This window comes from Pelodiscus sinensis, chromosome 5 (assembly GCF_049634645.1).
Source record: "Pelodiscus sinensis isolate JC-2024 chromosome 5, ASM4963464v1, whole genome shotgun sequence".
Classification (NCBI taxonomy): Eukaryota; Metazoa; Chordata; order Testudines; family Trionychidae; genus Pelodiscus; species Pelodiscus sinensis.
The window spans coordinates 3,370,793-3,382,848 of record NC_134715.1 but is presented as its reverse complement, the minus strand read 5'-3'; the positions used below and the strand labels follow the sequence as shown (position 1 = coordinate 3,382,848).

At 41.7% G+C, this 12,056-nt stretch overlaps 1 protein-coding gene across 16 annotated transcripts in view; it reads left to right on the top strand.

Annotated features, from left to right (window-relative positions):
• EPHA5 (EPH receptor A5) overlaps positions 1 to 12,056 on the top strand; it is a 259,608-nt gene that overhangs the window by 218,445 nt on the left and 29,107 nt on the right. For all 16 annotated transcript variants that reach the window (XM_075929256.1, XM_075929255.1, XM_075929250.1 and 13 more), the window contains 3 exons: positions 4,348 to 4,415; positions 7,133 to 7,258; positions 9,998 to 10,183. In XM_075929256.1, the coding sequence (XP_075785371.1) occupies positions 4,348 to 4,415; positions 7,133 to 7,258; positions 9,998 to 10,183 (380 nt within the window). The remainder of the gene's footprint in view (positions 1 to 4,347; positions 4,416 to 7,132; positions 7,259 to 9,997; positions 10,184 to 12,056) is intronic.

Sequence of the window (12,056 nt, the reverse complement as noted above, 5' to 3'; positions counted from 1 at the left end):
AGCGTCACCCTGAGTACCACACTCACGTCCGCTGCTCGCTGGGGACAGGTGCTTTGGGGGCTACCTTAGCGGCCACGCACCCATCCTGGTGGACTCAGAGGCCTTCTCAGCCTGCTGGGTGCTCCTTTTATCCTTTCCGTGGTGGGGAGGGGGAGCAGCATGGGGTGTCTAACTCCCCTGAGACAGTCGTACAAATCCCTGGAGACGGAGAAACGTGGACACAGGACACAGCTCAGGACAGCACATCACCTGAAGCATGGGAGTGTCGCATGCTGTTTCTGCGAAGCCCAAAGGAGCCCGGGCATTACAGGTTAGATTCCGGCCAGTGTGGAGGGGCCAACGTGATAACTCAAGCATTCCTTCACTCACACCCTAGCTTTGTTCACCAGTGCTCCTCTGGCAGGCTGAAGGCCTGTGGGGTATCACATAACCCACCGCACACAGCCAGGTGAAGATGTGCATGAACCTGAAGGGCAAGGCCAGTGATTGGATGTCCTCTTCCATCCAGGAAGTCCAGGGTTTCTTCACCTCATTTCCTGACATCGGATAATCTCTCTTTCCTCTTGGGGAGCGAATTCTATTACACTAGGCAACATTCAGTGGTTCAGCCCTACCGTTAGCCAATCGTACTCTTCATCTTTCTTCCCTTCCACTTTCTATGTTCTAAACCTGTCAAAGGGCCATTTTACAACCTCCCTTTTATGATCTGACCCATAAATATTTGATGAGCTGCTTGCCAGGGTGGAAGGAGGTTTTACATCAGACACGATGCCATGAGAATATTTAAAATCGAAATGTCTCTCCGCCCCTTCTACTTTTTATTAAAAAACAGCGCGAGTTATGATTGCGGTCTTCCTCTTCGGACTTACGGACAAAATGTTGCTTGGGGACATTGCTTTTATGCTACTGATACTGGTCCAGATACTCAGCAGACATAAATCAGCAGAGACCTAGGCATTTACTGACTTATTGAGTGTGTTATCCAATTTCTTCAGATCAGTGGAGAGAAAGCAGGTATCAAGATCTTTATATCTTCACAATATGTGGTATAGAAAAGACCTACAACATCTACATTATCTCCCGCCTCCATCGAATTACAGTGATGAAGGCATCTCTGTTTTGCATCTTTTATGATCAGTGTTAAAAATAAATGCGTGTGTGAAAATCGGGATTATATAACAGTGCGGTACTATTTACATCAGCCCCACCCCCAATGCCTTTTATAAACACAGTATTTGGATTTTTTTTCTGCCAATAACAACCCATATCTGAGAGAAGATTAATATTAAAAAGCATGTCATATAACTGATTATCCTGAAGTTATTTCTTTTTGGATGGAAAGGATTAAATATAATTTAAATGGAGTGGAAGGAAGGAAGGAAGGAAGGAAGAAATTACCATAAATTAGCTAATATAAGCTGTGTCCATGTATAACATGCACTTGTGTATTACCTGTGGTTTTTCTATCGTGTAAAAAAAATATTAGATTACCTGCGGATGTATATAACCCACAGAGACTTCTGCTGCCTTCTAATGGGGGCGTGAGGGGGCAGGAAGAGCTGTTTAGAGGAACTGATGCCCCCGGGGAGACTCCAAGGAGTAAAAATCAACTTGTAGAAGACACGGACATGTCTACCCTGTGGGGGGGAGGGCATGGTTGGTAAAAACATGTATAACTCGCGGGTTATATTTGCTAATTTACAGTAAATATAATTTAAATGGAGTGTATAGGAAGGTGGAAGGAAGGAACAAACAAACGAACCGAGAAACCTTTCTCACAAAAAAATATCCAAAACAAAAACATAGTTAAAATTCCAGAAGAGAAGTAGTAGGATTTAAGCCAAAAATGGGGTTAATGTATATTTGTCTGGTTAAGACTGTGTACTGGTGACAGATAAAGCAGATAATATGTAATAGACAGGTTTCCTACAATGGTTTGTTTGCAATGCGGAACCGTTGCTTGAAAGCCAATTCTACACCAGCTGCAGTTTGGCTTGGTGTATTAAGTTGAGGCTTGTTTTAATGGTGCTTTTGGGGGTTCCAGACCCTGATTTTATAAGCTAATGTGACATGCTGCTGTATATATTACAGAATTCCAAAGATGGCCACAACCAAAAATAACACATTTCTCCTGGCTCTCTGAATACCAAGCTAGGCAGTAAACCATCAACCACTGTGCATCAGTGTATTCTCGGTTCATTCTGTGTGAGAAATTAAAGGTTTAATTTCCAGTTTTGTTGTAGGCATCTCCATACAATAACATTTTCAGGAGACCCATTTAATGAGAGAGGTAATATTAAGATAGAGTATTCACAGGTGAGGGATTCAGATGAGAGATTTGAATCTGACGGACAGACAAGCTTGTTTGCTTTCAGAGGTAAACAGAAGAGGGTGTTACTCATGCTCTTCAGAGAAATTGGCTTAGTAGAAAATGCTCTTTTTTTAATGAACAATTGGTGTTTTGATACACTAAAAAAATCGTGGAAAGTGCCTGATTTCCATGACAAAATGTAAAGGTTTTGTGTGATCCAAAATCTGAAGCACACAAACTGAAAATATTTTAGTAGAAAATGACGAAGTATTTCATTTACGGCATAATTTTTACATTTTTGACAGTTTGGAGCTTTTATTTGGGGGAATTTTCATCTGAAAACTTTTTGGTTTGCTGAAAAGCATCCAAATGTCAGTTTTGGTTGTTTCAAGTTTTGACAAGGAGTTTAAATTTTATTTGGGGGGGGACACACATGTTCCAACTGGCTCTGTTCTACTGTGGACCTGGTGAACCCAGTTGGTTGTATCCATGGATTGGATCCTTATAGCCATCTAATTTGTGGGACACCCCATGGATGGGTGTGTCTCACAGCTGCTGCTTTGCTCTGTTTCTAAGTGCTGGTTTCTTTGCCCGTCAATCTCACACCGGACTTTGCGGTGGGTCTCACTAGACTGACCACACTCAGCCTGTTTCTTATGCCACATGCTGGCTCAGAACAGGAGAGGACTCCATGTTTCCCAAGCTAAACAGTCTGTTTAATAACCATTTATGGAGGAGGTTAGGGCACAGAACATAGACAGTCTGACCTAGTGGTGAGAAAAACAACAAATGGTCTGATAGCACTTTATAGACTAACAACAATGCTATCACGAGCTTTTGTGGGCACAACCCACTTCTTCAGACGATAGGAGTTTTGAGTTTAGGATGTGTAGACCCAAAATAAATAGGAGAGGCAAGGGGGAGGGGAAAGAAAAAAAGGAGGGCCATGGGAGACAGGGAACTGAGGGTATAGAAAATCAGGAAGGTAAAGGGAATCAGTATCTGAAAGTTGGGTTCTTAAAACGAAGCAGATAAGAATCAAAGTCAATTGTTAGTATCCTTCCTGACATAGGAATCTACACAAAGAGCTGTTTTCACCTTCATTGACTGTTAGGTTGATAATGTCCCAACCATCCTTCATCAGGATTGAGTCCATTAGCATGAGAATTGAATTTGCGGATGAACTGTAATTCCAATGATCTGGCTAGTAGAATTGGTTTGTGACAAGACAGCTACTTGAAGAGCTTTTAAACAGTGATTAGGAAGATTAAAGTGTTCCCCTACAGGAGTCTAGTGGTGAGAGTCTGGAGTCAGGGCCATGGCCAGCAGGCATGTCATAGGTCACACCTGGAAGCAGAGTCGGAAGGCATGCCTGAGGGTTACACTGGAGGGTTACAGGCATGCCTGAGGGTTACCAGAAGTCACACCAAGAACCAAAGCCAGAACCAGTAAATGGAGAACAAAGAAGCGAATAACAAGTGAGAAGGCAGGAACTTGGTCCCAGAAGTCTGGCAATTAGGTGCTCAGACAAGGGATGAGAAAGGAACAGGAAGCTTTATACCTGTTGGTGTCCAATCAGCAGTCTGCCGTTAGTCACCTGACCCTGCTGAGTTATGGGTGGAGTCTCCGGCGGTGGGAGGTTAGCTGCTATTCCCTTGTCACCTTGCACTACCATGGAAGGTTAGGCTCTTGCTTGGTTCCCACATGGGTTGGAGACCCTGGGCAAATCATTTCAGCACTCTGGGCCTCAGTTTCCCATTTGTGAAATGGCAGTAGTGAGTCTGGCCTCCTTTGTAAAGTGCTTTAAGATCTACCACTGAGACCAGCTGGGAAGTGGCAAATTTAAAAATCTCCTGAAACAATAGAGAAAAGACGAAGGTGAATGCTTTGATGCCATAAAACCGACATACAATTCCCGCAGCAAGACAGAGGTATGTCGGCTGCCTGCAAATCTGTTCTGGGTTCTTGTGCTTCATACGATTGACTACATGAAATGGTTTCTGGTGCCTGATTGAACGGAGCTTATTCTGTTCCAGGCGGTGTGGGTACAGCAAAGCCAAACAAGATCCAGAAGAAGAAAAGATGCATTTTCATAATGGCCACAGTGAGTAGAGATTTCAAATACTAAATATGCACCTGTTGCACAGCTTCTGTTACTGGCTTTGCGTGGTCCAAAAATCATGACCAACAATAGCAGTTTCTTCAACAAATGGTCAGTTGGTATCTATTAGTTAAATCTATTATGCAATAAGACCCCGATCCAGCAAAGACTTAAGCACGTGCTTAACTTGATGCATAGGAATAGTCCCATTGACTTCAGCAGGAGCACTCGTGTGTGTAGTTAAGCATTTGCATAAATCTTTGCAGAGATGAGGTTCGAATGACTGATTTAATTAAAGCATAGTTTTTAGTCAACATTACCTCAGTAATTAAACTTATCCCACCTTAGCTCTCATGGAGTTGAACATGTGAAGTACTACAAAAATACCAAGGGTTCTTATTAGGGCTGTCATGAGATTTAAAAATTAATCACAGTCACAATGTTAAACAATAATAAAAAATTATGTAAATATGCGTGGGTGTTTTCTATATTTTCCCATATTTTGATATGAATTACAACACAGCATGTGAAAGTTACAGTTCTCATTTTTACATATTTATTTTTATATTACAAATATTTGCATTGTAAACAAATAATTTTCAGTTCACCTAATGATAATACTGTAATGCAATCTCTTTATCATGGAAGCTGAATTTATGAACGTAGACATATGTACAAAAATAATTCATTCAAATATAAAACAATGTAAAACTTGAGAGCCTAGAAAGTCCACATAGTCCTACTGCTTGTTCAGCCAGCTGTTCAGACAAACAAGTCTGTATACATTTGAAGGCAATAATAAGACTTCTCACTCTCATCTGAAAATGAGAACAGGCATTCTTGTGGCACTGTTATAGCCGGTGTCACAAGATATTTACATGCCAGATACTCTAAAGAGTCATATGTCCCTTCATGCTTCAACCCATCATTCAAGAGGACACGTGCCCATGGTGAAGTCAGGTTCTGCTCAATAAAGCTCCAAAGTAGTGCAGACCGACACGTGTTCATTTCATCATCAGAGTTAGATACTACCAACAGAAGGTTGATTTTCCTTTTTGGTCATTTGAGTTCTCTATAGTTTCCACAGCAGAGTGTTGTTGCACTTGTAAGACTTCTAAAAACATGTTCAACACCTTGTTCCTCTCAGATTTTGGAAGTCACTTCAGGTTCTTAAATCATGAGTTGAGTGCTGTAGGTATCATTAAAAATTTCACAAGTACCTTCTTTGCATTTTGTCAAATCTGCAGTGAAAGTGTTCTTAAAACAAACAACATATGCGAGGTTATCATCTTAGCATGAAATATATGGCAGAAAATGGGTAAAACAGTATGACACATACCATTTCCCCCCAAAGAATTCAGGCATACATTTAAATAAGGCATATTTTTTTTTAACAAGCATCGTCAGCATGGAAGAATGTCCTCTGAAATGGTGTCAGAAACATCAAGGGGCAGATGAATGTTTAGGGGCATGTAATTATCTTTCAATGCTGGCTACAAAAGTGCCATGTGAACATCTGTTCTCGCTTTCAAGGGACACTGTAAATAAGAAGCAGGCAGCATTATCTCCTGTAAATGTAAACCAACTTATTTCTCTTAACAAATGGCTGAACAAGAAGTAAGACTGACTAGACTTATAGACACTGAAGTTTTACATTGTTTTAATTCTGACTGCAGTTATGTAACACAAAAATCTACCTTTGCAAGTTGCACTTTTCTGATAAAGAGATTTCACTACAGTACTTGTATGAGCTGAACTGAAAACATATTTTTGTTTATAATTTTACAGTGCAAATATTTGTAGTCCAAATGATAAGATGAAATGAACACTGTATACTTTGTATTCTGTGTTGTAATTGAAATAAATATTTTTGAAAATGTAGAATTTCCAAAATGCTTACTAAATGTCAGTTGTAATTTATTTATTAAAATTGCATTTAATCCTGATTAGTTTAGTAAATTACAATTAATTTTTTTAGTTAATCACATGAGTTACCTGATATTAATTAACAACCCTAATTTGTTAGTCATTATTCTGTAAATCTAGGGTCAGATTTTACAAAACTTTTGTAAAGTGCTGGGGTAAGGACAGATGAAAGATGCTGCTATGTAAGAACCTAAGTGTTTGTCTAAAGAATTTTTACCTTTTCCGTGCTAGAGTAAATTCATATCTCACTCAGTGCTGTTTAATGCAGACAGCAGGACGCCAATCAATTCAAGGACTGCATTGTGAACCTCTTACTCAACCTGATGAGTAGTTTCTCCGCAGTAGCTTTAATGCTTCTCAAAGCAAACTTACAATAATAGTAACAATAATTTTTGTGAAAGTGCCTTTCCCCTCCTGAGTCCCAGGGAAAAAGCTTATTAATGATATTTTATTATTATTATTATTATTCGTTTGGAGTGCAACCCTGAAGATGTGTTATGTCACAAACATGTGATCGGGGCAGGTTTTAATTCATGATCATTCTATTTGAGGAAAGTTATGTACCATATTTTTCATACATAATACAAACCATGTAACATTTTTCAGCAGTACTTACCTGCATTGTATTTCAGGATACAAAGTATTAACAAAGTGTTCAGCTATTCATTTTTCCCTGAAGATAGGTTCCCTTCGACATATTCTCCAGTGTGAGTGAAGTTAGCACAAGAAACAAGCTTCATATTATGCTCACCCCTCACTACGTGTGTCATTGACATTTTCATTTATGTTTACAGTTAAATTGCCAGGAGTGAAGACTTACATTGACCCGCATACCTATGAAGACCCCAATCAAGCCGTCCATGAATTTGCCAAGGAAATTGAAGCGTCTTGCATAACTATTGAAAGAGTTATCGGCGCTGGTATGGAGATATGTTTAGTCTTCCAGTTGGTTATCATGAGGAGCTTATTGCTTTGCTGTTCAAAATCACAGAACAGGCCAGCCTAATATTTGTATTGTGTATGCCAGCAATAGGCGACCTAGGAGAGTGAGTGGGTTGCATGAGTGTCCTTCCTTCATCTCAGTGGGCTGAGATGGTCTCCTGGAATAGAGCAGTTTTGATAATTGCCTCTCCATACCTACAATGTGGGGGCATGCCGACTGAACCCCGGCAATGCTTTGAATGCAGAGGGGGCGCATGGCTCTCACGGTTGAGTGCCCTCACATGCCCACCACTAGTGTATGCCTAGGTTGAGTGGTTACCTCAGCAAACAGTGCTTGTGAGACTACCACTGGAATACCAGGTCTAATTCTGGGATCTAGTCTTTACAAAGGTGGTTGAAAAGCTGGAAAGAGTCCAGAGAAGAACTTGAAGACTGAATTGTAGTGTGGAAAATGTACTTTCCAATGTTGTTTGCCACGTGGCTTCAGGTATATTGGTCCCAGAGACTAGATACCTGAGGTATTTTTTTTGTTTTTCATCATTGTTTACAAGCTTCAGAGGGGTAGTTGAGTTAGTCTATAACTAGAGAAACTTAAAAAAAAACCCAGCAAATAGTCTTGCAGCACCTTAAAGACTAAGGGTATGTCTACACTTGTACCCTCTTTCGAGAGAGGGTGCAAATGCAGCTGAGTGAAATTGCAAATGAAGTGCAGATCTGAATTTCCCACGCTTCATTTGCATATTTGCATTATGGCGTTATTTCGAAAAAAGAAACACTGTCTAGACATGGTTATTTTGAAAGAAAACCCTTCTGAAATAATTGGTAAACCTCGTTGTAGGAGGAATAAGCATTATTTCAGAAGAAGGGTTTTCTTTTGAAATAACCACGTCTAGACAACCTTTCTTTCTTCGAAATAGTGCTATTTTGAAATAGCGCCATAACGCGAATATGCAATTGAAGCGTAGGAAATTCACATCCACGCTTCATTTGCAATTTCGCTCAGTTGCATTTGGATGCCTCTCTCGAAAGAGGGTGCAAGTGTAGACATACCCTAACAAAACATGTAGATGGTATCATGAGCTTTCATGGCCACAATCATCTGAAGAAGTGGGTTTTGCCCGCGAAACTCATGACAACAGCTACATGTTTTGTTAGTCTCTATGGTGCTGCAGGACTATTGGTTGTTTTTTAAGTTTATCATTTTTTATGTGAGTCTACCTGAGGGCACAGTGACTGAAGAGACAAAGACGTTCTGTCATCCATGGGCGAACACTTTTCACGGAGCTCCGTATCTGCTATTCCAATACACATCTTCAAAGGAAACCCACACAACACCTCCATAAGACAAGTCTGGAGACATCATTTCGTAACTCTGCTAGACACCAACCACCATGGGTTTAACAAGGACACTGGCTGTATGGCTCATGACAACAAGTTGTAACACACCACACGTCTGCTACCCATAATTGTCCACTTCCCACCTGCTGTGTATAACATTTCAGCCCTCAGTGGTCCACTTCCTTTCAGGTGACCACCTCCAGCATGTTTCCCCTTATGCATAACCATCTATCCCAAGCTGTGTTTAGCTCAGACACTCTGATTCCCTTCCTCAAACCTGAAGCTCTCACTGTTATCACTCAGCTTGGGCTTTCCAACAACAGTGGTCCATTAAAAGATGTCACCTGACCTCCGCTGTCTCCTCTCTCACCTTACAATGGGGACTAAAGAAGCTCTCATTTTAACTTACCAAAGAGAGGTTTCAGAAGTGACTTGATCGTGGTGTATAATTACCTCCACAAGAAGATGAAAGCTGATGCTAGCGGCTCTTTCACTTAACAGACAAAGGCATAACTTGATCAGACGGCTGGTCATTGAAGTGAGGAAAACTCAATTTGGAAATAAGACCACTTTTTAAGTTGCTTCAGGGGGTAGCCAAGTTAGTCTGTACAGGATAAACTTAAAAAACCAACTAATAGTCCGGTAGCACTTTAAAGACTAACAAAATATGTAGATTGTATCTTGAGCTTTCGTGGTCACAGCCCACTTCTTCAGGTGACCAAAGCGTTGGATGTCCAGGACCAAAATAAATAGGGGAGAACGGAGGGGCGGGAGTGGAAGAAGGAAAAAATGGGAAAGGGGGGAACAAGAAGAGGAAGTGAGTAAAAAAATATTAAGGGGAAAGCCGAGCTGGAATGTAATAGGAAAAACAAATAGTTTCTAAGTGTGAGGGTCATTCACCATTGGAAGAACTTACCTAGGAATATGGCAGGTTCTCCATCACTTGGAATCTGTAAAAGGAGGCTGGGTGTCTTTTTGAAAGCAATACTCATGATCAGCCTTAAAATTCTGGCTTTGATATCAATCTTCAGTGCATGAAATTCTACAGCTTTTCTCACGCAGGAGGTCAGATTAGCTAACTGGAGTTGTCCTTTCTTGCGTTACTATTGTGTATGTATGTTGTGCTGATTTGTCGGCAATCCTCAGTCATTGTTATTACCAGTGCTCGACAATTTAGGTAAGCTATTCGCCACTAGCGAGTAGATTATAGCCCGGCATGGCGCCTCAGCGCGATCAGTGCATGCGCAGTGTGCTGAACTGCGCGGCTCGCCACGGTTTGGCGAGCTCTGGTTATACTATACCAAAAAGTCTATATGGATGCAAGGGGCTTTTCAGACGTACAATAATTATTTCCTTTTTTGGTGTTTTCTTCTCTTCAGGAGAATTTGGGGAAGTTTGCAGCGGGCGCCTGAAACTACCTGGAAAACGTGAGCTTCCGGTGGCCATAAAAACCCTCAAAGTGGGCTATACGGACAAACAACGGCGCGATTTCCTGGGGGAAGCAAGCATCATGGGACAATTTGACCATCCCAACATCATTCACTTGGAAGGAGTTGTCACAAAAAGTATGTACCAGCCTCTGTAGACTTCTGGTCCTTGATGAAGCCAATATGTCTGTGTTAGTTATAATCCCCAAGCGTTAGGGGAACTTGTTCAACTGGAGAAGGTGGCTAAACTTGTAATCTCTCACAAAACCAGTCATGAAGGGCAGGGAGGGCAGAACACCCGCCTCCAGTCCTGGCCCCGGCTCCTGACCCTGCTTCCGGAGTTCTGTTTCCGGCTGTGATTGCATCCTCAGCTACAGCCCTCTTACCCCTGTCTGCATCCCCACCTTCCAGAGCTGAGGGCCTTCTCCTGGCCCCAGCTCTGGGGGGCAGGGTGTATGTGGGGCAGAGGTAAGTTGGGGGGCGCAAGGTAAAAAGTTTGGGATCCACTGTATTAAGGCCTTCACTAGGGTCCTTTCTGGGGATGCCTTTTCCTTGACACTGTTCCCGCAACTACTCAGAAGAGCATGGCACATTTCCCAGGCTAGATTTTCAAACTGTGCCCTGTCTCACCTGTAATCAGACTTCAGACAAAAAGAAGCAGCGTTCTCCTGCCTTACATGAAACGTCTGTTTCTCCGAGAAGAGGGAGGATCCTGGAAGAAGCAGCTCTGAGCAGTCCAGTGAAATTGCAGCTGGAAATGGATGACAGGAGAGGAATCACTTGATGAGTCCCTGTTCTGTTCACTCCTGGGACACCTGGCGTTGGCCTTTGTCAGAAGGCAAGACACTGGGGTAGATGGACCTTTGGTCTGACCCAGTAGGGCCAGTCTTATGTTCAACTGAAATGAACAAAGGGGCTTACACACCCAGAGTTCATGTGAAGTTACCAAGGGAAAAGGGACTTGGAAGGTGGAAAGCAACAGCACCTGGCAAACAAAGGCTAAGAACACCATCCCTACCCATTCTGGCTAATAAGTATTGGTTACCTCCATGAATTTATCTAGTTCTTTCCTGAACCCTGTTAAAGTCCTGGTCTTCACAACCTCCTCTGGCAAGGAGTTCCACATTGACAGTTGAAATATTTCCCTTGGGTCTGTAATTTTCTGTGTGTGTATAGAAAAAATTACCCCCTCCAAATAGATAATGTCTGTTCAGGTCCCAAACCTCAACAATTTCAAGGATTAGCAAGGAAATTTAATTGATTTAAATTTAAAATAAAAAATAAACTTTCATTAATGTAAAAGTGTGTTTACCTTCTCTTCCAATAGTCCACCCGAAATTCTAGCCACTGAGCCCTTTCGTGAGTTAGATCTTGATCAGGCTAAAATTCTATTTGAAAAGAAAACCAAACTTTTACATGTAAGCACCAAAACCCAACAAAATCCTGGATTGTTTACATAATCAACATCCAATCACCTTGAAAATATTATGAATTCTGGATAATAAATATGGGGAGGTTTTCCTCCAAAGTGCCTAAGGGATTTAGGAACTAAAGACATAAGGGAAGTCAATGAGGGTTTTGTGACCCTGAATCCCGTAGGTGCGTAGCTAAGTCAACGGGAGTGACATTTTATCTAGCAAGGAAGGCAAAAGGGATGGTTACCGTGTTATCTGGGGACTTGGAGGACTACGTTCCATTTTGTGTTCTACCTAAGGCTTTCTGTGTGGCCTTGCGTAAATCCCTTTGGGTATGTCTAGACTACATGCCTCTGCTGCTAGACAATATCGACCTCCCATGGTTCGGCAAATTCTCGGATTTGCCACCAGTCAGGTCCCGAAAGTGCCAGACTAGAGAAGTTCAACCTGTACCACTGTAAGGTGGTTCATGGCTGAAGTACTAAAGAGCTGGATTCTGTTCCTAGTTTTGCCACTGATCTGTCAGTGACCCCACCTCTGTTTCCTCTCCTGGGCATAACTATTTACATTGTGAGATCTTTGCGGGAGAGACGATT